The following is a 27229-nucleotide window of genomic DNA, read 5'->3' on the forward strand; positions in this document are numbered from 1 at the left end:
ATATAATCATATATATATATATATATGAATATGATCTACATCACATAAAATCCGACTGTGAAATGTTGAGAATCTAGTTGTTAGGAATTTGGCTGGTTTTCTCGTCTATTACGTTCCTCCGTAGCCCCTTAGAAAACTTAAAAGCTTCAGCAAGATTTGGTATCCAATCAAATGCGGCCTGCGAAGAAGAAGAATGCAAGGGGGACTGGGGGAGAACACAAGGGCAGGGAAAGCAGCATAAGCAGGAAGAAGAGGGAAAGTAGCGTAAGCAATACTAGCGCCTCTGAATTAGATTCTTGGCCTAACTTTAATGTATGTTTAGATCCCTATTATTTGAAAATAGAAATAGAAGGATGTGTGTGTATGCCAATGTAAATTTATGAGAACCTGATATGATTTACATATATCCTACAATAGTGAGACTTTAATACATGAATTCATGACGACACCAATAGATTTTTACATTTTATTTGTCAATGGCTACAACATATTCAACAAAGAGAAGCTAACAAATCAACTTAACGTACGTATTAGAAGTAAAGATCTAAAATTCCGTTTTTTAACCATTGGAAACATTAATTTTTAATTTAAACAGTTTTAAACGAATATATAGTATATGAACAAAATGATTTTAATACAATGAATGAAATAATATAAGGTTTGTTTTCCCCATTTTCTGAATCAAATATGTGCAGTTACAATGAAGATCAAATAAACTATAGAAACTTTCCGAACCTTTTAGATACTTTCATGACGTGGCAGTTTGCTATTGGTAGTATGATCTACTTAGTTTTGCCGGCCATGAAACTTGCCTTGACCATTAAGGCAGGAATCACATGTCCCACGGATTATTCCTCCGTATCTCCACGCGCTATGGCGGCGCGTAACTCTCCTCCTCCTCAACCCATCTCAGCCAATCACCGAAGACGCCGTCTCCTTCACGCGCCACACCTTCACCGATTTATCCAAGCTTCCACTGTACACTATCCATCTCCCCTCGCCGTCTTCCTCCACCTCTTCCACCGCCGCCAAACACTTCACAGGTCCCACGTGGTCCATCAACACCGAGAGACACGAGTGTGTCCCATCGCCGTTTCTCCTCCACACGCAAATGTTCTTATCCGCTCCGCCGCTCAGCACCAAACTCCCGGCGGCGGCGAGGCAGAGCACCGCCAGACGGTGGCCGCGGAGAGTCCCGCCGTGAGAAAGATATTTCTTCCCTTCCCAGAAATTAACTGTACCGTCAGAAGATCCACAGTAAACAACTAACGCCGTTAAATTAACCGCCAACGCCGTCATGGCGCTCTCTTGCTTCATCAGCACGTTAACTAGAAAATGCTTCGTCCCTCTCCCTTGAAGCTCGCGTTTCCACACTTTCAAAGTCCCGTCGGCGGATCCGGTGAAGAGCAAGTCGTCGAACCCGGCGGCTACGGTGTTGATCGCGTCGTCGTGAGCTTGAATCGATTCGAGACATTTAGAGTCGGAGAGTCTCCAGACTTTGAGAGTCTTGTCCCACGAACCGGAGTAGAGTAAACCGAGCTCCTCGTTCAAGCTCAGACACGAAACGGCGTCGTAGTGTCGGATCTTAAGAACGTTTTTCCGGCGACGAACCTCGACGTAGTTCTTGGGATTCACCGACTTCGTTAAAAACTCTTTAAGAGTCGGTAAGCTTCCGATTCGCGAGTAACCTCCGGTTCGTCTTTTAGACCCTCTCCAAACCCGGATTTTACCGTCTTGATGACCGGTGAAGATCCGGTTATCTCCGGTTATCACAATCGCTTTAACCAAACCGCTTGTTGATTTAAACCCGGCGAAATCCTTGAGATCTTTCCAGACCCGAATGTTCTTGGAATCGGATCCAGTGAACAGAAGATCTCCGGAAGCAGCTAACGAGTAGACATGACCTTCTTGTCTCACGATCGTACCGATCAAACCGTTGTCCGAATCATCATCCACGTTTCGGCTCTGGTATATCCACGGAGACTTGTAGTAAGGTGAGTAAGTCTGGTTCCACGGAGACGGTGACATCATCGGTGTAGTTGTCGTGTCGGTGTAGTACGGAGAGTAAGTCTGGTTCCATGGAGACCGAACCTGATTTGGAGATGAGTCGCCGCTCGTGGTCGACGCATTGCTTTGACGTTGCTGATTGTTCTTGTTCTTGGTACTACTGGGATTGATACCATCAGCAGCACCATGGCTCTGTTCTTCTTCTTCGTCTGCGGAGAGATCGGTGTTCAAGAAGGCGGCGAAAGTGAGTCTACGGTGATGACTACCACTGGTTTCTGAATCTATAACCATATTGAATAATAGTTGTTGTGAGGTTTACTTTTTTTTCAAGGATTAATGAGTTTTAATTTGGTTGTGTTGTAGGAAAATTTTCCAGGGAAAAAAGTTCGAAATTGTTTTTTTTTTCGCTGGGAAAACTTGTTGGTTTTGTGAGATTTTAAATAAAAGGAGTGTGAAGGGAAGTTGGATTGGGTTATATATAGAGAAACCCAAGAGACAGAGTTGGTGAGCGGACGACGTGGGTTACTGACACGTGACTTTCAGACTGGATACGTGACCGGCACATTACCGGGAGCGTCAGTTTACACATGAGATCGTATTAAGAATGTGTAAGACTAGCTAATCAATATCAGGAAAGGTTTTGTTTTTTTATTGGAGTATCAATGGACGGTCTCGAAGCAATGTGCACAAAATAATGAGACTGATTATGAGCTATAAAAATTGTTGATCCCCAATTGTTTACTGTATAATTATAAATTAATCATACTAACTTTAGAAATAAATATACAACCAAAAAAAATTAAAATAAATTTAACTTTGAAAATTACTTTTTAATCATGTTTATACAAGGGAGGATTTCAGCTCGATAATATATTACATAGTCGTGATGGATATTATTACCATTTACAACATAAGCCAAGCATAAAAGATATCTACTAATAATAGCAATCCCAATTAATTCCAAAGGTTGTGAATCCACTTATATTGAAAGGTTGTGACTATTGTAAAAGATGTGTACAAAATTGTGTCTTTTCTAAAAGTTTAATGTTGAAAGGTTGTATGTTCTCTAAAAATTGTCTAAAAGTTGTGACTATTCATATAAGTATTTTTTTTAAATAACTATTTTTAAATTGGAAGAATGCGACTATTCAAATTGAAGAGTTGTGGCTATTCAAATTGAAGAGTTGTGGCTATTCAAATTGAAGAGTTGTAACTATTCAAATTGAAGAGTTGTGACTATTCAAATTGAAGAGTTGTGACTATTCAAATAGATTTTTAAAATCTATAAATAGTCTCTACCATGCATTTCTCAAAATATATTTTCACTAATCAACTAACAATAAAATGGTGGAAAAAAGTTCTAAACAGTTACATGGATACAAATTTTTAAAAGACATTCAAATGAAGCGTTATAAACAAAAAAAATATTAGAAAGAGTTTTACGTGTTTGGATAGCTAAAAATCCAAAACGAAATAGTAAAATCATTAGTCTTAATTTTTTTATACTAGATGAAAATGTTTGTCTTTCACACATATACAAATTTGTTTATATCCATCATGTTATTGCCGTGTTCTTCTTGATATTGTTGCCATTGTAAAACAAACCAACAAACCCGTAACAAAAAGATCACATTTTAGTTTATATATAAATGTTTATGTAAACTATTTTATTGTTTTATTTGATTTTGGTTGCAGAATGAATAACATCTATTTTATTTCCGGTGTTTTCCCATTTTCCAATCTTGACAAAGGGATTTAGAATGCAGTTTCCATTGTTTATATAATTTTTGGAGAATTCACTGGTTATATGGTTCAAAATATCGTATCAAGGTTTGCTTATGAGGCAGAAGAAATGAAAAAAGGGTTCGAGATCAGAGATGACATGTTCCTTCATGCATCAATTTTGGAGGACCAACTGTAAGATATACTTTTATGATTTCAATTAAGATATCTTAATTCAACCCTAATAGTGTTCTAAGAGAAGGAGAAAGAAACACTAACCTTGATCCATACTTGATTAGACTTAATATAAACGCAACTCCACCAATTGATCTTCTCTTCTTTTTGACCTTCAATCCTTTATGATTCCCTTTGATGAACCAAGGAATCTAAACCCTTCTATTCACGTTTATAACGGTGGCTTATACGTTACGTAATGGTTTTATTACCGACACAAACGTAACTCTTATTGCATATAAGAAAAGTCACTTTTCTCTCTATATTAACCACCAACACACGTGAGCAATACATATATATGTGTTGTTGTGCCTTTTCGATAATCACACCTTTCCCTTTATACTCTTTCAAGCACAAACAATACTTTCTATGTGATTAACATATTATAAGCACGATCATAAATAATAACAGTTTTATTAACATAGAAATAGTAATTTTTTAAAAAGAGTATAAACTATATAATAATTTTAATATTATCTCTTAGATAGAAATTTTATAAAAAAATTCATGCAAAAATAATTGAATTTGTTCAAGAATTGGTTGGAGCTAAATGTCATATTGAAATTGTAAGAAAAACTTTTAAGAGACAGAGACATAATTGTATGCAATATTTGTTCTGATAAAAATATAACCGGAACATTATAGTTTATATAAATGTATATTTAATACTTTACAAATCATATTTTAATCACTAAGATTAATTTAATTATTTATATAATTTGATTATTTATTAAGCATATAGGTTTCTAAATTATTGATTGTATCATATTTTTTATATAAATGAATTTCCGTGCGATATCGCACGGGTTCTTTACCTAGTAGCAATAATAGTAATCAAAGTATAATTTAAAAGAAAAAAGTATAATAAATCTCCCTAATTCTAATATGAATTTTTCAAACTTTTAGACAACCATTCGTTATTATGAAACTAAAACGTGTATTAAAGAAAAACGTATGAAGCTCATAAACAACAACAACAACAACAAACTATGTAGGACGTTAAACGTAATATGCATATTACATATAACATGTTTGGTTGAGCAATGTGAAAATGATTGTACATGAGATGCGTCCGTACAAAGATTCGGGTTTTTCTACGAAGTTGGTTGAATAATTTCATAGTAATAGAACTAACATAAAGCGTGTGTGGTTTTGTTGGCGGCTAATTATCTTCACACGTTGCAATGTTGCATAACATCACGTAAGGTAACACCTCTCCAACCGGTATTGATTTTTATTACTTCGTTTATATGTTTTGGTTTAGTTTTACATTTGAGAAAAAGTCATCTTCCAGATGCTTGACTTTTCTGACTCCCCATGAAGGCATGAAATTGTCTGCCTACTTGTACGATTTTTTTTCTTTGTTAGACAAGTTGCAAACGGCAAAAATAAATAAATACGCAAAAAGCAAGCTGAAAAACATTTTGTTCTCTAGTTGCGACTTGCAGAACAGTCTTTTATAGTATGTTTTTATTTCTTAAAATTGCTGAACCCAACCGAAATCAACGACTATATGTGTCTTCATTTATTCATAATTGGTCTATTCGTGTTGATTGACTTTCTTTACGCTAAAGTATATTTTTGGATGGGAGTATGAGAATCATCTATAACATAGAAATTCGTATATTAGTTAAATTTATAGAGTTGAAACCTAAGTTAATAGACATCAAAGTTCAAACATATGTGCCTTATTTGTTTGTGTCTAACGATCTTATACGAATTAACATTTCTTATCAACTCGACCATTTAAAATGTCAAGGTAAGAAATATTCATCAGTTGTATAACGTTAAATTATGAAATCTTGATTCAGTACATACATTTTAAAAATACATTTTAAAACTATAGATAAATAATTTAAATTTCTTTGACTCTCGAGAATCCATGTTAAGCATATAAGTGCAAGATGCAAACACAATACAGTAATGCATAAAGTAAAGCAACCGACAAATCAAATACAAACAACCCTTAAGTTTTATTAGAAATGTCTTGTACACTCTGTTACAAGATCAGTTTAATCAGTTTTATACAGTCTGTTAAACTCTAATTACTGCTACTGAAAGATTCATAAACTACCTGCTTATGTCTCTCTTCCGTCGAGTACTGCAGCCACTGTTTCAACACGACCCATAACACTTCCAAGAGTTTCTCTCTCTTTCTATAAGATCAGCCTCTTTGTCTTTGTCCCTCTACAGACGACCCTATAGCTATTTTATAGTTATTCTCCATGTTTCCGAAACCCTAGTCTCCAAAGCAACATGTATAGACATATTCTATAACAATAAATGCAATTTTCCTTTTCTTGGAATGTATTTATTCCTTTTTTTTAAGTCATAAATTTGCTCTTCAAGTTTATTCATCCTTCCATATTTCCAAGATACTCTCGTTCTCCAAATCTACACGACTCTATCTCAGCACCTTAACTCCATATGATCTTTCACCACTCACCACAACGTCTGCTTCAGCAACTACGTCAGTGACTAATTCAGAACATACATCTTACATCTTCAAACCAACTGTTAAAATAAATGGAAAAAGTGAGATTCCAAATGATCCAATCCTTTATTGTCAACCCCTAATTAAATTGAAAAGGATTTTTGACAGCTAGCACAGTTTTGACATTTTAGGGTCTTATAATATCATGAGACCTAATATCATCGTTTACCTTTATCCATTTATTAATATTTGAAAATGGTAGTTGTCAATGGTCATGGACTCGAAATACAGAACGATGACGTCTCCGAATCTAAAGACAAAGAGATTTGTCAGAGGGGATCCATCGTTTCCCAAACTCCCAAAGGCTTTCACATTCACGTACGTAACGTATTATTAGACCTGAAAGGATATATCCGTTCAGGTCTATTAAAAAACTACCTAACTATGAGCCTATGACCAAAATTATCACAACGGCAACTGAATAACATATTACGTACTATAGTTAGGTAGTTTTTAAATCATAAGTTCATAACATTTATAATCTTCGATCCATAATACATAATATTACCATGTTGAGTTTTTTTTAATCATAAAATTAATTTGGTGTCTGGTCCTAACATGACTTAAATCGAAACACTATAAAAGCTGATATGTAGCAATTCCATATTTGCACTCAGTTCTAAAACTACTGCCGTCCCATTCATTTATGAGACTTGGATCATTTTAAAAAGATGTGGCCCTTACAATTAAACTAGGAAAAAAAAGCATAGAGATGAACTGGAATCGAAGATGTGAGAAATAAAAAATTTTGTTTGTACTTGACCATCTAAATTACACACAATTTTGTATTTAAAAATATAGTCCAATATTTTTTGTCTTAACGTGTGGTCTTAATTAATGTTACATGATTTAAAGAAGCGATAAACATTTTTAACAACAATGCATCTTTTGGTAAAATGTTAAAATTTTATACTAATTTTTTCTCTGACAAAAGATACAATGACCACTAGTAGCGGAAAGTAAAGAAGACAACAAACACAATAACAACAACGAAGGAGCGGAAGGAAAGCAAAATAACATAAGCGATTAGATGGATATATATGAACCACAATGTTATACATATCTTCTTAACATCAACCACAACAGAACTGAAGCAATGATATGCACATTTTGTTGTTGTTAAGTTCGAATAAATTGAATTGCTATTTTCTAACAGTGTCGCTTTTTCTCACTGTAATCTTTGTTATACTTCAATGCTCTGCTTTCTATAATCCTAAGAAACTCCTATATTTTGCAGCTACTATACGATTGCTAGATCGACCTTGAATTAATAACTTAGATTGCAAATGTCGCTTTCTGTAACCCGACAAAAATCACCGTTTCAATCAGACAAAGTTGCATTTTTTTCTTCATGAGTAGTTTACACTTTGCACGCCGTGTATTCGACACGACATGAATGTATTATTATGTGATAAGCTTTGAATTATTATACGATCAATCGCTGTCTAATATATAACAACGTTTCCAAAAATATCATATCATTGTCTTTAAATATGTATGGTACGTACGCATGCCGTCACTACCATGGCAATAGTACAAGCCCCATATATAACAATTACAGATATGCTGAGGATACTTTAACTTCCCTTTTTTTTTTTTTTTCACCGTAAACTGATATATTATATTAAACAGAAGTTGTTACAAAAACATAAAAGCCCAGACAAAAAGGCATATAAACCCAACATCATGCACTTAAAGATTTAAAGCCCAGTAACGGCCCAAAAACTAAACAGATCAGAGGAAGATTCGGAGGCAACGTGTTAACCGCTCGAAGAAGAGAAACACGTGTTGGGAGCAGCCTCCACCGTCTGAAATTCACTGCCGGAAACCTACCGGAGATAGAATCACGATCACAATCCCTCCAGTTTCAAGGCATACACCGATGGAGAGCCTCAATCGACCAGAGTCAAGATCTCCTCCATCCCCACCCCCACACACACACAAAGCTTTACCCAGATCGGAATCATCACCCAGCGGAGAGCTTCATCGACCTATTCGATATCTCCTCCGCCTCACCAAGTCACCAATCACACACCAAACATACTCTTCCCGGATTCTACCGGAGACTCAACCATGAACACCGAAGAAACCCACCTCCAACGACTGTATTGGACGTTTTGGGCTTCATCAGCTACAACACATCCCTGGTTTGGAGAGCATCAATCGATTAAACACCGAGATCTCATCCAAACCCATCAACGTGGACCAAAACCGAATGATTTCGCCTAAAAGATCGCGAAAACACCGGAGTCAAAGCCAGCTACACCGGAGTCAAAGAGATCACCGTGCACTAGAGTCGATGCCGTGAACCAGAAAGGAGGAAGAAGGCGGGAACCACCGCGACTCGATCTCTCTCTCAATATCTCTTAAGGGAGAGAGAGTCTACCATTCCCCTTTTGCAATGAGGATACTTTAACTTTCCCAATCGTATATACAATACTAATAATTATCATTATTGTACTAGGTAGTTCGGCACAGCACAGCCATACCAATGGACAAAGAAACAAATCTTTGTTACCCTGGAACCAAGGAGATAGGGAATAGATTTTTCTTCATTATGGATTGGCTTAACTGATCCTAGTCGATGTACGGTCCGAGCAGAAACTGAGATTTCTATATATATAAGCAGAAAATCTAACGAATTTAAAACGTAGATAGACAAATTAAATAAAATAAACATACTATTTATATATTTGATTAGTTTGCACGTTAAATTAATATATGAGAAAAGATATGATACAACACACAGCTCACTACATTATTGACTATTAACTCAACACACACAACACACAGCTCATTACATGAAGTTAGTTTTGGTAGATTGAAATAAGCTAGTTCAGAAATACTTTCCACCCAACTTAATATATATTTACCTAATTAGTTTGGTGTAATTAAAGCTTAAACTGAGAAATGTGTACGATATCAGTCTTTTGAAGAAATATTTATATATATAGGAAATTCCATACAAAATAAATTTTTCTATTAGAGCAACCTTGTGGGCTATATTCTCAAATGGAGGTTCTCAAAATTTTTAATACTACTATTTTAATTACATAATTAAATTATAATCAAAATTAATTGATCAAATTTTGAAACGTAGAAAGTGCACCCCCTGAGGCCCTGACTTTAGTAGTGTTGATACACACTGTTTTCAGATTTACGATTAATATACGTTCATTGGTTTATCGATTTCAATAAATACCAAGTATGACACGCAAGTATAAAATATTCCAGATATATATTTGTATACATGACAAAGTATTGCAAATAGGTTCTCCAAGACTCATTGATGGCTAATTAAAAGACCGATTTTTCCGATAAATTAGGTTTTGGTAAAGAGATTTTTTTTTTTTGGATCCAAAACGGTAAGCTGTTTTTGCCTTGATAAAAAGTAATTGCAAATATATCAACCGAAAATGATTTACAGCAGCAGTAGTTGTAGTTAATATGATGAGAGCAGCTTTAATATTAAAATTGTGATTTCGATGTACAATATTCCGTAGTTTATGATTTTTTGGGTTACCACCAGCCGGTAGGGTTGGGAAGGATAACAAATACGCATATGCATGGTTTACCAAAATAGACCCATTAAGATCAGACTTGCGTGGCGCTATTTTATTAGTTTTTGTTGTCTAATTTTGCATGATATTTCCATCAAACAGATTCCAAGAATCTAAACAAAACTCAAAAGGCTGAGTCACAAAACAAAACAAAAAACGCTATAGTCTATCAATACTATTAAATTAGAGTCATGTCCAATTGATATTAGTTCAGTCCAAATTTTAAAAACAGAGCATTTAAATATAACTGCTTATATGTGTAAATAAACATAACTATTTAACCTAAAATCTAACGTTAAATAATATGGCATCTAAATAACAAGGCAGTTCATAACCACTAAAATCCTATATTTTAGGACTACCAAAATAGCAACCGCCAAACAAAAATGTTGGTAAAACATTATTAATAAATTGATTAAATTCTAGATAATAAAAATGAAAAACTTGACATTCTCTATTAAAAACTATACAAAACAGATTTTAAAAATAATTAAAAACTAGAAAAGAATAAATTTTATCTCAATTTATATGGTCTCATACTCAAACATCTTAGGTTTTTAAATATTGTTTTTTACAAAACCCAAACCGAAATTATTTTGGGTCACCGGATTTATGGTTACACTACGGATCCGGCTCGGATTTCAAAACACTGAGTATGAGACTTAAATTTTCGGGTCGATTCTAAGTCGGGTTTTTTGGATAAGAATATTCTTGACTAATTATGTTAGGTAACTACTAAAAAAAATAAAATGTGTTGCAAACTTTAGAAATAAAATTTAAAAATAGTTTATGAAATGCATATGACATAAGTATATAACTATGCAACTTGACAAATTTAATATTGTTACCAAAAAATACATTAAATTAAATTTATATTAATTACAAAAACACATGTTTTTAAATATCGTTTTTCACAAAACCTAAATCGGTTTTAGCTTGGATCACAAGGTTTACCGGTTCAACCGCGGGTCTGGATTGTGTTTTAAAACACTGTAAAAAACATAAATAGAAAACTTAAGTTTCTCAAAAAAAATAAAATAAAAAATAAACCCGCCCTTTCAAAGGGCGCGTCAACATCTAGTATTCTATTAAAAGAGCAGTGTGACCAATTGATAAAATGTTATGTCCAATTGAAAAATATAAGTGCATCTAAAATATAAATGTATAACATAAAATATAACTGTATCTAAAAAAACGTAACCACCTTCCTGTTAAAAAAAACATAACCACCTTCCATAACCACTTAAGCTTCTATTTTATAGGCTAGGTATATGGCAACAAACAATAAATATCGAACTCTGGTATTTAATTATATGGCCAATATACAAACCGAATACTATAATTTATTTAACGAGCGACACATTATGATTATCTTTGAAAGGCTATACTATATAGTTCGTATATATGCATGCAAAAAATATATATGTTAAAATGAGAAATTTGAAAAGCAAGCACAATCTATAAAAACTATAACAAACAACAAAGTATATATTTGGAAGTAAATTTAAGATTACTATTTAAGTTGATATTATTATGTAAGTATTATTTATAAAAATATATACTTATGAAAAGACAAGTTATAGGAAAAGATTTTATGATAGTCAATATGGAACCTCGCCATCCATCCATGGATGGTGTTCTTCGCTTAATTGTTACTCTAGACGGTGAGGGTGACAATTTTAGTTTAACGAGTTTTAAATAGGTTATTCGATTAAAAATATTTAGTAGATATGATTTTACTTACAGTTAGTGAAGTACATATTAACCCACATATATATATAACAGAATATTTTAAAAATATATTTTTTCAAATATTTTTCAAAAAAATTCTTCGGTTTACGGTACTGGTTGGATTTGATATTGGTTATGGGATATAAACTTTGAGAACCGTCTGAATATATACGCCAGGTCTAATAGAGTATGAGACTTTTATTTCCGAGTCGATTCCGAGTTGGGTTTTTTGGATACGAAATATTCTTGATTAGTTATGTTAGGTAACTAATATAATAAGAAAATATAATATATCACAAACTTTAGGAATAAAGTGAAAATAATTTATGATATGCACACAAGTGTATAGTTATGCAACTTGACATATTTAATATAGTTACCAAAATGATATTAAATTAATATTAAACACAAATATGATTACAAAAAATAACATAAATATAAATATCAAATTTTACAAAAAAAACGTAAACAAAAAATATACCCGCTCTTTCAAGGGCGGATCAGAATCTAGTTTTAGCTTAAAACGACACACGACATGATATGAGTTATACATTAACCTATAAGTGACATGATATCATCACCATGTCCATGTATATATGAAATCTGGCATTAGTGTATTTGTTAGGTGAGTAATATGCAAGCATCTCGAGAAAGAAGAGAAATTACATTTCTTTTGTAACAAAGAAAATAAATTATATAAACGTCTAAAGTCATTAATTAAATGCATCCTGGACCGGTCGACAAAAAAAAAGTATCCTGGACCGTTGCTATGGTCTTTTTTTTTTTTGGTAAAAACCGTTGCTATTGTTTTACTCAATTAACTATCATTATAAAATGTAATCTGTGTTTGCTTCTTAGTTAACAGTGTATTAAGATCTGCAACTCATTTGGCCTTGTTTGACGATTTGCGAGACCAGGACCCGATAATTTATGATTATATTAATGAAAAATCGATTCAAGATTCTAGGGACAACGACACATGGAAGATTGTAGCAAGAAAAAGTGTGATTGACAAAACAAATAACTTTACTAAAGTATGTTTGTCTGTTGAGATTTGGTTTGGAGGTTGTAAATTAGATTTAAGTAATGGACATATATAGGACGAAGACCTTAGGAGAGTTCATGAAAGAAAGTAACAACAATTTTCAATCAGTGGATAAGATTTGCTTTCATAATATATCATTGAAAATGGACTGCTTGGGCCACTACGCCTTGACGTACGGGTGTCCTTCAATCTCTTCTAATTCTTCGTGTCTACATTAATCTTCTTTTTAGATTCCACGTTAATGCATACATGCGTGATTAATCAATATATGCAATATTGTTGAAGTCAATTATTGACAACACCTGATTGGGTCAATAGTTGTACTTTCAAAATAAAAAACTCTCATGATTTTCATGCATATACCAAAGAAGAGCACTAAAGGAAAGAGTGTACGTAGTGTACGTACCCGCACCGAAGAGACCATCATCATATATAGTCTTTGCATGGCTTGCTTTGGATAGTTGCTGTCTTATCAATTATTTCATACTGAATAAAAAGGTTTATATAATTCTGTGTTTTTTTTGGCAATATTATAGCTGATTCTACTTTTTTGGTATTGGCTATCTATCTATCTTTTTGGTGATCATCCCTTTTTAACTCACAAGGGTCCGACTTATATGTTTGATTAATCTTAAAGGATTTTATCATTTACATATCTTGAAGGAGAGAACCAAGTCATTTATAATTGATGTGTTGTGTGTACTGATGAGAGAGATATCATCATGCTCATGATTCAGCAACAAAACGATCAAAATCAACCCCCCCCCCCTCCCCCCCGCTTGTTATCTAAGAATTGCTCCATGGATTTCGTTCAAAGTTAGGGAATTTACCCAAATGGCTTGCGGAAGAGCTTTTCTTTACTATATATGCATCAGATCTATCTTATCGGATCGGATACCTACCAAGCTAGCAACACCCCCTCTTTCTCCCACACAGAAGGACAGTGATATAACAACCCTTAGGTTACAATCAACCATGAATTCCAACAAGGACTCTCGTCATTCTCGGTGAACTGCAGCGTCTTCCCACGATTGGAGAGTTGCCTTATACATTGCTCGAAATAACAATAAAAGGCAGGGTAAAAAAGGGTGAAGCTAATGGAGATATTAACTCTTCCGGGAACGAGTAACACATAAACCATGTCAAACCAAGACCGATCAATATCCGATGGTTTCGGTTATCTTTTTGTTTTATTTTTCTTTTTTCATCAAGCAAAAGAAAGGGGTATTTCTGTAGCATTTGCTAAACCTACGTTGTAGCATTTGCTAAACACACTTTCAAGATAAAATCTCACCCAATTCATGAACTTAACACCAGTTTTGTATAATTACATAAAGCCATATTTGTTTAAATAAAAACATGACGTTTAACCTTTGGTCATAAACTTCTTTTATTCAATCCACCATCAAAAGCTGAAGCTTGAAGTTTACAAGAGCTAACAAATACTCCATAGTATCGGCTGATATAGAAACATAATGAATTTGAAAGAGCTTGAATATCAACGAGGATGTTGGAGATCTCAGAACATTCTTCTCCCTTCCTTAGTAGATTAACTAGAAACATAGGAATCAGAGTGAACATAAATAACATCCGATTCTCTGTTTTTTTTTTCTCATCACATGCTGCATGAATCCACATAACATAGATAGCCATCAACATGCTCTGTTTCTTGACCTGATTGGGTCATCACTAACACAAAGCTACATTTTGGTTGCCACTCTTGAGTCTGTTGCCACACTCGCGGGAACAAATCACTTTTAACTCCGTTTTCTAATCCGAGAACACTTTGTGAGAAGGCGATGCTTAGGCACCACCTGATATGTACTTCTTAGCAAACACAAGCAGCTGCAATTTCTAGAAAGCACACCAACACTTGCAACCGCGCCCAGAATGTTCGCACCAGCTCCCTTGACGAGTGACTTGGCTCATTCTTCTTGAGTATCCGGGATAGTAACTTCTAATCAATCATTTCATACTGCATAAAAAGGTTTATATAAATCTGTATTTGAAAAAAAAAATCTGTTTTTTTGGTGATGTTATAGTTTTTTTTTGCTGACAAACTTAGTATTCAAGAGCACTTCCATCGGTTAGAATCCATCATTATTACTATAATCACTCATTTATGTTCATTTTATTAAAATCAGATAAACATTTATTTTATCTTAAAGAATGAGATTTGTACTTTGTTTAGATAAGGAGTTTCTTAAATTTTCTTAGTTTAGAACTTTTGTTCTTTTTCTTTCTTAATTTTCTTTAAATGATTATAACTTCTCGTAATACTACTGTTGGAGGTGCTTTAAAACAAGAGAGTGCAAATATTACAAACAATGTCAATTGTGAGAAGATGCCCAAATGAATGAGCAAAGCTCAAAGAAGCTGAGTTTTAAAGTCCATAGAAGACGAAAATTAGTAATGGATGAGGTTGGAGCCTTGGAGGAGATGAAACTATTCCTCGTTGATGTCAGTACTGGTGAGCAGTGGCGGAGCCAGCCCAATTACTTACATGGATCAGTCTTATGATTAACATTATTATAGGGGTTAATCAGCTAATTTTGCAATATTTTCCAAGTTTTTCATAAGAAATATATGTAAATTTTATTTTAAAAAACATGGGCCATATGAACCCCCCCCCCCCCCCCCCCCCTCTCTCACAACGGTAGCTCTGCCACCTGCTGGCTAGAATCACAAATGTAAAGATGAAAATAATCTTATAGATGTTTTTGGTGTTGGCTATCTATCTATCTTTTTGGTGATCATCCATTTTTAACTCACAAGAGTCCTACTTGTATATTTGATTAAGCTTAAAGGATTTTCTCCTTTACATTTTCTTAAAGGAGGGAATCGAGTCATGTTATAATTGATGCTCTTGAAGGAGGGAATTGAGTCATGTTATAGAGATATCATCAATTTATAATAACTTTTCATCTTATTGTCAAGGTCATGAGTCAGCAACAAAACGATCAAAATCAAGCCCCCTTCCCGTCCCAACTCTAATGTGGCTGCTACCAGCTAAAGATCTTAAACATGTGTCAATTAAAAGACCAGGCTTACAAACTGGTCCTCACATACTATAAATATTTAGTTACAAAAATGATTCGAAAAAGGGACCAACATTATTTATTATAATAATTGTTATCTTTAACTATAAGGGAAAGCAAAATAAGTTATATTTAACACATCACATAATTAATTCATAAATACGGGCTAATATCATCAAATACATAGTCATCTGGGTTGAAAGGAAGTTTTACTATGGGTGTAGGATTTTGAACAACAATATTGAAACATTTCCTTCGCAAGGCTTCAAGAACAGTTGAGAACATAAGATCTTCACCAATGTCTTTTGAGAGTATCAAATAAGTTGTGGTTTATTTAACCAAGTCATTGCATGGCAAAGCAAGTCCTCTGCAATGCTATGCATTCTAGCAAACTTGTTTCCTGAGAAAATGAAGCATTCATAATAAGTTTATTTATTTAGGAATTCTAAGTAACTTTATTTAATTATTTATATAATAAAATAAATATCTTAAATATAAATCAAGAATTATCACATTTGGGGACTGAATGCGTAATGAGATTGGCACGGCCTTATGTTGATAAGATATCTGGCGAGATGGCTCATCAACGTAGACCAAAGTACTACATCGAGGACACATATAATTGTTACAAGTTTTGTTTCAACATTCAATGTAAAAATAATTGAATCATATACAACATTTCTAGTTTTTTTTTTTACAGTTACTTTTTATGATCTTAAGTGTTGTTAATGGCTTGTCATTTTAGAAGATCAACTAATTCAATAGTCATCTAATTGTCATCACATTGTATATAATACTGCTTGTTATGGGCAATAACTGTACAACAAATTCTTATATCATTTTAACATTTTTTTGTTAATAATCATCATGACTATTATTATTTTGGTGTTGTCTATCTATCTTTATATTTCTTCTTATTTAACTCGTCTGATTTAGCAGTGATTTGTTATTTTTTCTTTAGTAATTCATTCACACATGTTATTTAATTTTTATTTTGGCATCTAATATATGCATATACTATTTTATTTGAACATGAGTTTTAACATGAGAAAACACTAATATGAATCGTTTAACAACTCACATTGACAAAACTCTTAAAAACATTAATCACATGTATATTCTGACATCTATAAAAATAATATGTGGTAACGACAAACTTTTCACTGAACCACAAGAATAGATCCTTAAGAATCGTGGATCCCAACCAAATATGATGATTTTGGTTATTTTGTATGAGGAACTTAAGAAATTTGTTATTTTGGTTATATGTGTTAACCAAACTCGGTTCACTTATGGATATTAACATAATAATGATGTTTGATGTCTCAATTTTCTTGGTTCTTAATTAGTTGGCAGTAATCATATTTGGGATTTGTAGTATTTCTGCTTTCGGAATGAGAATTGATAATGCTGGCGGTTAAGTAGAGTAAATTACTTTTGAACATCTAAGAAGATATTTAAAATGAATTTTAATGAAAAATGAAAAATGATTATGATTTTAGTTTTTTTTTAAAAAATAATTCAAAAATTTGTATGCACAATCTCATATAAACATTTCTGGAGTCTTTTCTTCATTCAAAATGATAAATATCGTGGATACAAAAGTATTTCAGTTATAACACATCTAAACTAAACAAAATATTACATGATGTAATAGCTGTGATAATGGCTCCGACTGGTGACATGTTGTATTAGAGTTGATTTACAATAAAAGTTACAATCCGATGTAACTTGCAGTAAAAATTATGTGGTAAAAACTGCAGATTTATGTAGTGAGTTCGCAGTAAAAATATGAGTTATTATTTTTTAAAATAATCGACTGGTAATACTTTCGATGTATAAATTGTAGTATTTTTTATTTCAAAAAATAACATTTATGGTAGATTTAACAAAATAGACTGAAAATATAAAATATATAATAAAAATATTATAGAAATATACTTCGATATATATATATATATATATATTATAGGAAAGGTATTTATATATTTTCATAATTTTGTATATAAAATTTTGAGTTACCAAACATAGTTAACAATTTTTTTTAAATAATAATTAATTTCAAATAAGAAAATCTATAAAAAAAAGTTTGACTAACTAGTGCATAATTACGTGATTTTTTACAATGGTTTGGTAAGTGAAGGAAAGTAAACTGAGAAATGATTACCATGCAATTAATATATTAAACTGTTAAAAAAATTAAAAGTAACCGTAATAATCCGTAGAAAACAAAATAACTACCACATCAACTTCTAATACATACAAAATGGCTTGATGTTGATTAATTATTTGATTTACCAATTTTACAAAAGAGATAACTCAAAATTGTACCTCAATGATAACACATGATAACTCAAACACAAACTCAAAAAATAAAAAATTAATCATGATTGGTAACATTTTTGAGTTATGGACATAAATCAAACTTAATCATTTGTAACTCATGTCACCAATCAAAGCCACGTGGATATAGATAACGATCTAACGAGGCCTAACTTACAGCCCACGTATTGTTTTTGGTCGCCAAAGCCAATATATACGAGGCCTAGTAGATAGATACGCTTACCAAAATGTTCATGCAAAAGCCAGGCTCTCAGTGATAATAAGATCGGCACTTTTTCCATGACTTGTAACCATAACACAACATAACTGGAAAAGTTGGCACAATACAAGTTTCTCGTTAAACTCTCAAGTATAAAAAATTATCGGTTCACAATCTGATGTTTTCTTCTCAGAGAAGTAACATGAATCTGAAATCATGAGGGACCCAATCGATGGTGAATCTTCCATGCTTCTTGTTCACACACGGCTGAATTTATTTCTTGCATCACAAGGCATATGGTTCACGATCATGTCGTTGATGCCAGCGTGGCAAAGTTCAGTGTCCTTGGCATATAACTCAACCAGCGCTTGGGCAAAAGAATTTTGTTGTCTTTGGATATTGCTACATTTGATCTTACATACTCTTCTTTACCGCATTCTAGCTCCATCATCACGTTCTTTGGCGTATAAGTACGAACCTATAAGAACCATGTGTGCTTAAAACATATATAATCCTATTCTGAATATAAACCTATTGATGAGGACTACTTTAGAGAATAAGAAAGTAGTGATCAATTGATAGATTTGAATTTCGTACATAAATGTTTGATGTTTAAAAGTTGGAGTCACTCCTGGCCATAGCCATAGGGGATGGATGGTAACAAGTTTCTAAAGCCTTGGGGAGTAAACATCTCCGGTAAAATAATAGAAACATCTCCGGGACTACAAAGAAAGTAGTTGGGCAATCAATTCTAGAGTCATATAGCTGGTGTTTTATTCTATCGATAAGCCAAGCCAAGTAGTTTGACCAGTTTCAATCTTGAGAGCCGATGAAACTCACTATGGATTTGTTGCCCAACTACTTTCTTTGTAGTCACTATTCTGGAGTCAAATAGTGTTTTATTCTATGGGTGCCGTTTATGCATGTGTATTGATTAGGATTTGTTGGAAATGAATTCACTTTTTGAGATAAGCAACTAATTAATTTCAACCTCTTTTTCAAAATGTAGCTTTAAGTAGTTGGATAATAAATTATGTTACTTGGTTGATATATATTTAAAATTACAGTCTTAGATTTTCTATCATATTAGTCCATATTTCGTCGTCCAGCCACAGACACTTGGATGACTCCAGATTCTGTTCATTCTATGTTTCCCTACTATGTGGACCAAACCACTTCTAACCTTCTTGCAATGCCCACTGGCATCATTACAGCTGATACTTTGAAAGAGATTAATGGTGACGGTGACATACAGTGTTGAAGCCATTCCGCTTGATAAATTGACCGAAAAAGAGTTCTTGGTATTGCCTGCTGGTTTACCCATCCCCGAAGTTCCGCTTGAAGAAGTTGGTACCAAGAAAGCTAAGAATTACTTCACTGCACCTTACCTCTTTTCTGTGTACATCCTTAACAAGGCTATTTGTGCTGATACCACAAACAACAATGATGTTAGGTTTGGGTTAGCCAGGATGGAGGCTGTAAAGCTAGGGTGGTTCTCAAACCAGAGCGCAGTCAAGATGGAACCAGCTCCTAATGATCCCATTACCCTTGCTACTGCTGATATTGCCCTGATAACCGAGCTTCTAGCACCAGCAAGGGATGTAGCTTGGCTAGTACCGCTGGCAGCTGAATACACCTTCCGTACAATGGGGCATCATTACCTGTCTGCCTTGAAATCTGATTACATTAAGGGTTATGTTGATATCTTCAAAGCTTCCTTGATGCCAGATGTTGGGAATTTCCTACCAAGTAACTTGCTCCATCAATCTGCTTTTCACTGGATAACCCCTGCAAGGATTTGGAAGGTAATGAAGGCACATGAGGACAGTAGACTCTTACCAGATGCCATAAAATTGAGGATGACCTGTGCACCTGTTGGGGCTGCCTTGGTGACTACAACAGCTGCTGTTTTGAAGTCTTTTAGCGCTGCTGGGTTCCTGAATGACCTGATAGCTCTAAATATCACCAAAATCGACATGATCTTCGAGCTTGATGCTAAGATTAGGAAAATTCCTACTGTGTATCATAGAACCCCTACTGCCTATGATGAGGCATTCTTGGATGCTGGTCCTAGGAAGGAATTTGAAGATGGCAAGGAAGAGGCTAAAAAGCTGGCACCACTGCTCCAGGCATTCTGTGACATAATGCTCAGAAATGCTCCACTCGGACAACAGAAGGTCTTGAGAAAGCATGCTGATGTTAATCCAGCTTTGAGGCAAGGTGCAAAGAGGTTCTTCCAGGATGTTGTCAGAGGAGTCCCCACATCGCTAGCTGAGGTGTTTGTTCAGAAGAAGAATAGTAAGGCAACCATTGAAGACCCATCAGGTGCTGATGTTAATCCAGCTTTGAGGCAAGGTACTAAAAGGTTCTTTCAGGAGGTTGGCAGAGGAGTCCCCACATCAGTAGATGAAGTGTTTGGGCAGAAGAAGAAGAAGAGTAAAGCAGCCATTGAAGACCCGCCAGGTTCTAATGAAAGTGGCTAAGGAGACAGTGCCATGATCAGTAGTATTGCAGCACAAGCCCAAGTTTATTTCTTTTGTTTGGTTTTCTATGAGTTTCGGTTTCCTTAATCCGTAAAGCAGGGCATTATGCTGTCCAATGCGAGATGAACCTTCTTTTTCCAGTTAGTTTGATCTCTTAGTTTCTGTCATTTTATTGTATTTCGGCTTTGTGTGTTTTGAAAAGAAAACTTCTATCATTATATCATATCGTCAGTCTGAAAATACAGAGAGAAATTAATATCCAGGGAGTGTATTACCCACCAGATAAGCATGTGTTTGCTCAAAACCATAGGAATAATAATCTGAGATAATACAAAACAATACTCCTAAGGGAAACCACCAGACTTGGTTGGTTTTATCAAGCAGTATGAACAAATGGAGGAAAGGAAGAAAGAAAAACAGAGAAAGAAGAATTTTATAAAAAGGCTTTGATCCAGTTAAATATAGAAGTCATAAAACCCAACTTAATAAAGTTCTCAAACTATTAGTATCAGAGTAAGTCAAAATATTCTGATAATTAAAAAATTTGCTATCTAGTAAAAAAAAAAAAACAGATGGCAAAAGCAAAACCAGGTTTAGGGTTGTAACTAATCTTAGAGAAGAAGAAGAGTAGAGACAATAATAACATTTTGATATAATGAATGTGTTGGGATTGTGTAATCCTGTGTCCAACTCAATCTTATCTTATTAGTACGATATTGTCCACTTTGGGCCTCAGAGGCTGGCCCGCATGGATTTACTTTTTGGTTTCCATTCCAAAAGGCCTCGTACTATTAGAGTTGGACATCTCTTTATATATTAGACTTTCCTTTGTCTAATATCCGATGTGGGACTTAACTTGTTATCTCACATTCTCCCCCTCAAGCTAAGGACCACATTCATCTCGTATGTTTCCTTCGGCGAATCATCTTCGGCACCACCTTGTACCAGTAATCGCAGGGCTTTCTTTTTAGAATGTTTTTCCCACAACACATTAAAGGTTCCATGATCTTCTGACGTTTCTGCAACGTACCTTCTCTTTCCTCTTCTACCCGTTCTTACTTAAAGTGTATTTTAGTCTTCTTGCATCTCTTTGTCAAACCGCTCTGATACCAATTGTTGGGATTGTGTAATCCCGTGTCCAACTCTATCTTATCTTATTAGTACGATATTGTCCACTTTGGGCCTCAGAAGCTGGCCCGCATAGATTTACTTTTTGGTTTCCATTCCAAAAAGCCTCGTACTATTAGAGTTGGACATCTCTTTATATATTATACTTTCCTTTGTCTAATATCCGATGTGGGATTTAACTTGTTATCTCACAGAATGTTCCTGCAAGAGCCAAGTTCTTGAGGTTAACCACTAACCATAACACAATCTTCATGGGAAACCATAACTGGAAAGATTGCCACAATACAAGTTCCTTTTTTTTTTTAAATTCAACAATCTTCATGAAAAACCATAACTGGAAAAATTGGCATAGTACAAGTTTTTCAATTCAACTCTCAAATAAATAAATAAAACTCTCAGTTCACCATCTGATGTTTTCTTCTCAAAGAAGCAACCTGAATCTGAAATCATGTGCGACCCAATCGATGGTGAATCTTCCATGCTTCTTGTTCACACACTGGTGGATTTTATTTCTTGCATCACAAGGCAGATGGTTCACGATCATGTCGTGAATGCCGACATGGCAAAGTTCAATGTCCTTGGCATATAACTCAACCAGCTTCGGCAAAAGAATCTTGTTGTCTTTGGATATTCCTACGTTTGATCTTACATACTCTTCTTTGCCGCATTCTAGCTCCATCATTACGTTCTTCGGCGTATATATACGGACCTATAAGAATCATACGTGTGTTGTTCAAAACATACATAATCCTTCAAGTGGAAGCGTGTAACACAAGGAACATGTTTGAGTTGCTTACTGATGGATCTGAGAAGTTCCCAGAGCAAAGCGCGAAATGAAGAAGAGGCTCAGGGTGAGTTATAGCATAATCTTTACCCAAGTCTCCAGCTTTACCCTTTGGTTTAGAAGCAAACAAGAACCTAAACACCTGCTAATATGCAAATCCTTCAAGCTCTCAAATGAACTTCGAAAACTCTGAGCCAACTTGAAAGAAGACTAAACTTGCCTGTCCTGGACGAGAGACACGGCAACGAAGAATCGAAGTCTCAATTGTATCTAAGTTCAAGCTTCGACCTCCAACATTATATGCTGCCTATATTATACACAGAAAAACTAGCTGTTGATATTGTTACTTAACTGTGACTTGAGAGTCAAGTAAGACAATCCTACTACCTTCAGCAATCCAGATACTCTTTTCATACTGTTTTTAGGGTTCCCGTAGACAAGAATCGACTGCAAAAGGAGAAAAGTAAACCCAAGAACACAAGTTAATGTCTTACAGAGATTTATCAAGTTGAAAATTTAGTTTCAAAAGCATTACATGCATAACCAAAGAGTTGTGTATGTTGATCCAGAAAGCTAGCTTCTCTTCATGATTCAACTTCCTTGGATTAACTCCTTCTAACTTATTAACAAGCGACCTAAACATTTTACATTGAAGAACAATGATACAATTAAATAAATAACATATTCTGACTAATATAAACCAAGAGAGGTGGTTATTAATAGTAACCTGAAATGCTTTAAAGCAGGTTCAACTTCATTTAAGTTGTCAGAATCTCTACATAGAGATTTCACCATTAGTAACTTATCGTAAGGCCGGCTAGTAACCTTCAGCTTCCCCTTTCTGCGAAATGGACTACTAGATTCTTGATCATCATCCAATGATTCTTGATTCCCAAGTTTACGAAATACTTCTGAGATACACTTGATCATCTCTTCAGACAAACTGTTTGGTGATTTGGTAACATTTTCAGAAACATATGTCCCAACCATCACATTGATATCAGCTTGCTGTAACAAAAAAAAAGCATATTAGTTTTTTTTTATTAAAAAACTCAGTAACATCAGTTTACCTAAAGTTGCTTTTACCTCAAGCATTGAGAAAGGAAGAGAGTGATGGTATGATGAGTCCATTGCTTGGGGAGACATTCTAAAGGAATAGCCTGAACAATGAGACAACGATGAATGGCTGCGGAATATTCCAGAGTCCTCTAGAACTTTCTGCGGGCTGCAGACCGCAGTTTTTGGGGACTCAATGAGATTAGTAGACACAAGAAGATCCTCTGATATCTCTTTCTCCTCTGGTTCTAAGTTACTTGTAATTCTGTTGTTGAAGAACCTTCGGTATAACAAAAGAAGATATCTTTCTAAGTACATCACTTGCAGCTCCAAGCCTGCGATTTCGCTCACCAGTTTCTTTGCTTCCTAAATCAAGAAACCATTAAAAAAAAAATCTCAGAGAAGATTACTCAATAGCTTACTTGTGTTACAAGGTAGCCAAAGGTTAGTTGTTTTCTATAACCTTGGGGATAGAAGGATCTTCGTTTCTACAATCTTCCAAGAACAGTTTGCGTCTGAGAACTGTCTCCAACTCACCCCGTACTAAAAGTTCATCTTCTTGAAGCAGCAAATCAATCTGAACATAAAGAGTTTTAAAGATTTTAAGATCTGTTTTGATTTTCTTAAAGAACTTGAGACAATCCTTAGATAAAACTTTCTTCAAACCTCATCACATGACACTCCCTGGGGCTGTAGTTTTCTGCATTTTACAAGAGATTTGAGCTGTTCTATCTCTCTCTGCAACGTTTGATCCTAAAGAACAAAAACTCATGTTAATTTGATGAGCCGTGAAGAAAAAAGCTTTAACAAACAAAGTTGAGTGTTCAGACCATGTGAAATCTATCGATGTTGTGAGTGGCTTCACTTGATTTGTTGGTTTTGAGAGATTTTTTGAGGACTGGATCACTGGAAAAATGGTGGACAACACAGACACTTGTTAAGACAGGACTGCTAAATTAATTATAAAGTAATGGAGTAGAAGAGACAGAACCTTCTTGAACGGTTGTGAATCGAATTTGTTGTTGTCATGAATGATCTGAACTCTGAAGGGTTTGCTTCGGTGAACAACTTGTTATATTAAAAATCAGAAGTAAAAACGACTAAGCAGCTGATATTCACTGAAACAAAGCATTAATGAGACATATAAAATAATTAGATAGTGACAAAAAAGTTACAGAAGAATAAAGGAAAGGTCAAAAACAGATGAAACAACGAATAAACATTATACCACAAATTGAATGAGACTACTCACTAAAATAAAGAAAAATTATCTTAGTATAAAATGTATTTTTTATAGAAAATATTTGTCATAGGAAAAGTAAAAGTACTAAACTGTTTGATACTAGTATTATTTTTTCATCTCTTCTTTCACCTAACTTCTTTAGGTTACAGTAAATGCGTATACACATAATCATGCGCATTGTTTTGTTAGGATTGGGCACAAAATGAATATCACAAAAACAAGAACACAATAAGGACATATTGATTAGTCTTAATTTATATTTTTCTAGTTTTAATTTTCAAAATTTATTTTTAGTTATAATTGGCGTCAAAAAATTTTGGGGTTTATTAGTTTTTTTTTCCACAATATGGTTTACCTTGGATAAAATTACATTTTATTCTCTTATCGTTCACATATTTATGTTAAATTCGAGTATTTTGTGAATGATAAACACAATTGTTTTAATATCTATCGCGTGGTCAAAGTTTCATCTGAATATAACTCGTTGTCGGATATGACCATTTGCATAATCATTGTAGAAATAATTTGGCTATCTATCTATTTCATGATTCATAATTTCAATATTTGACCAGTCCGATCTTAGAAAGAAACATGCCTTTGATTGAGACACTATTATTATTAAAATAAAGTTTCTTAAAATAAAACAAACTGTCTCTCTTTTTGGGTAATTGCATCAAAAGAAACAAATAATATGTAATTATTGGTTTGACATCGGGTCTGGTGTTTTGTAAAAAGTAACCTTTTTCATGCAAACAAAAATCACCAAGGACCACTTACAAATTGGAGATTTCCTGTGTTTGTGTGAACTTTCTTTTTTTGAGAAAGGGCTTGTGTATGTGTGTAAACTTGTAATGTTAACTCATCTTTATCATCATATTGTGGTTCTCAGATGATAATCAAGACGGGTTGTGGGCTAACTTTATACATCAAGTTTTATATAGGAACTAAATATTGTAAAAAAAAACTAAATGATATAAAAAAAAGTTAGTATAGTAATTTATATCCTAATTTCCTTTATGATTTTTTTGGGGTCAAATTTTCCGTTATGATTTAATCGGTTATATATAGGACCTGACCTGAACATGATCATCAGAATTTATTACACAAGATTCTAAATTACTTGGTGCATGATTGTACGCTTGTGCTAGTTTTATTTCCATGATACATTACCAGATTTATAAGTTAATTTCTTTTATATGGACATAACAATAAATTTGGATATACTGGTAGTATTTTTCGTGGGAGAGCTATTTAACATTTGCAACAATTTATTGAAAAACATGAGATTCTCTTGAAATTTTGGTTCCACGTCGTGTATATGGTTTGGCCATATATACTAGTCAAGTGGAACCTTTCTAAGCTCCACTAAACATTCAAAATTTTGTAAAAGCATTTCACGAATATAAAAGAAAACTTCTTTTGACAAAGCATTATCCGCAAGAATTACTAATAGTAAATGACAACAAAGGTTACTTTGGTGGATGCCTTTTGATTAAAGAGATTGTGCATGGAGTGGCAAGCACTTGATTGAAATGGTAAAGGAAAGCCTTAAAAGCGATGAAAGGTGAGCAAGCTGTCAAAACCTCTTGCTATAACAAATCTACTATAGGCAACGTACTATTAGAGATACATATTTTCTAAAATAAATGTGCTATTTAATGTTGTAAGTTGTAACAGACTAGTACTCAATAGTCAATGACACAACACAAGTTTTGGCGCGATATCATCGATAACATTATTAAAAAAAATAACATATTTGCAAAATATTGCTAGAGTTGGTTTTGTTTGGACTTATTCCATGTGGCTAAACGTAAATTCAAGTATATTCATGATCAGACTATATGACAAAACAAAACTTTTGAGAATATATAAAAAGAGATAAAGAGAATCCAAGAGAGAGTTTATAGAAGATTCATAGTTTGGGATTGTGTTCTTCGTTTTGTGGTTTCCCATGTTTATGTTCCGTAGTTTTCTCTCCGAGACGTAAGGCGACAACTCTTTCTTGTCTTCTAAGTTCTTGTCTCGATTGCCACATTTTCAACACAAACTAACTCCCAAGTATGTCGACTCTTCTTACCATGCACCCAGTAATCTAGAATTACTATTTTCTGCCAGTGTTTTATAGTTGGTCGTGTAAAGTATGCACAAAATTGTCCATACAA

The 27229-nt window shown here is 34.0% G+C and overlaps 2 protein-coding genes across 2 annotated transcripts; both read right to left on the reverse strand.

The window, feature by feature from the left end:
• Positions 1 to 610: 610 nt before the first annotated feature.
• LOC106425237 (protein JINGUBANG-like) lies at positions 611 to 3521 on the reverse strand. Its single transcript, XM_013865960.3, has one exon. It carries the CDS (start codon positions 2296 to 2298, stop codon positions 910 to 912), a length of 1389 nt encoding a protein of 462 aa, XP_013721414.2. The 5' UTR covers positions 2299 to 3521; the 3' UTR covers positions 611 to 909.
• Positions 3522 to 22232: 18711 nt separating this feature from the next.
• On the reverse strand, positions 22233 to 25262 carry LOC111200635. The gene is made up of 11 exons (XM_022691868.2): positions 24816 to 25262; positions 24655 to 24730; positions 24491 to 24577; positions 24288 to 24401; positions 23855 to 24190; positions 23496 to 23776; positions 23304 to 23403; positions 23156 to 23215; positions 22989 to 23075; positions 22782 to 22910; positions 22233 to 22693 (listed from the first exon to the last, which is right to left on the reverse strand). The coding sequence occupies exons 1-11, from the start codon at positions 24851 to 24853 to the stop codon at positions 22406 to 22408; spliced, it is 1596 nt and encodes a 531-aa protein (XP_022547589.1). The 5' UTR covers positions 24854 to 25262; the 3' UTR covers positions 22233 to 22405.
• Between the last annotated feature and the right edge of the window lie 1967 nt (positions 25263 to 27229).

Source organism: Brassica napus, chromosome A1, assembly GCF_020379485.1.
Source record: "Brassica napus cultivar Da-Ae chromosome A1, Da-Ae, whole genome shotgun sequence".
In the NCBI taxonomy this organism is placed as follows: domain Eukaryota; kingdom Viridiplantae; phylum Streptophyta; class Magnoliopsida; order Brassicales; family Brassicaceae; genus Brassica; species Brassica napus.

What these genes read in the sequence shown, in the direction of transcription:
- LOC106425237 (XM_013865960.3), bottom strand. Translation starts at nt 2,298, where the DNA reads ATGGTTATAGATTCAGAAACCAGTGGTAGTCATCACCGTAGACTCACT.
- LOC111200635 (XM_022691868.2), bottom strand. Translation starts at nt 24,853, where the DNA reads ATGACAACAACAAATTCGATTCACAACCGTTCAAGAAG. An exon ending in ACATCGATAGATTTCACATG is followed by an intron (nt 24,578 to 24,654) that starts GTCTGAACACTC and finishes TTTGTTCTTTAG; the next exon opens with GATCAAACGTTGCAGAGAGA. An exon ending in AAGATCCTTCTATCCCCAAG is followed by an intron (nt 24,191 to 24,287) that starts GTTATAGAAAAC and finishes TTCTTGATTTAG; the next exon opens with GAAGCAAAGAAACTGGTGAG.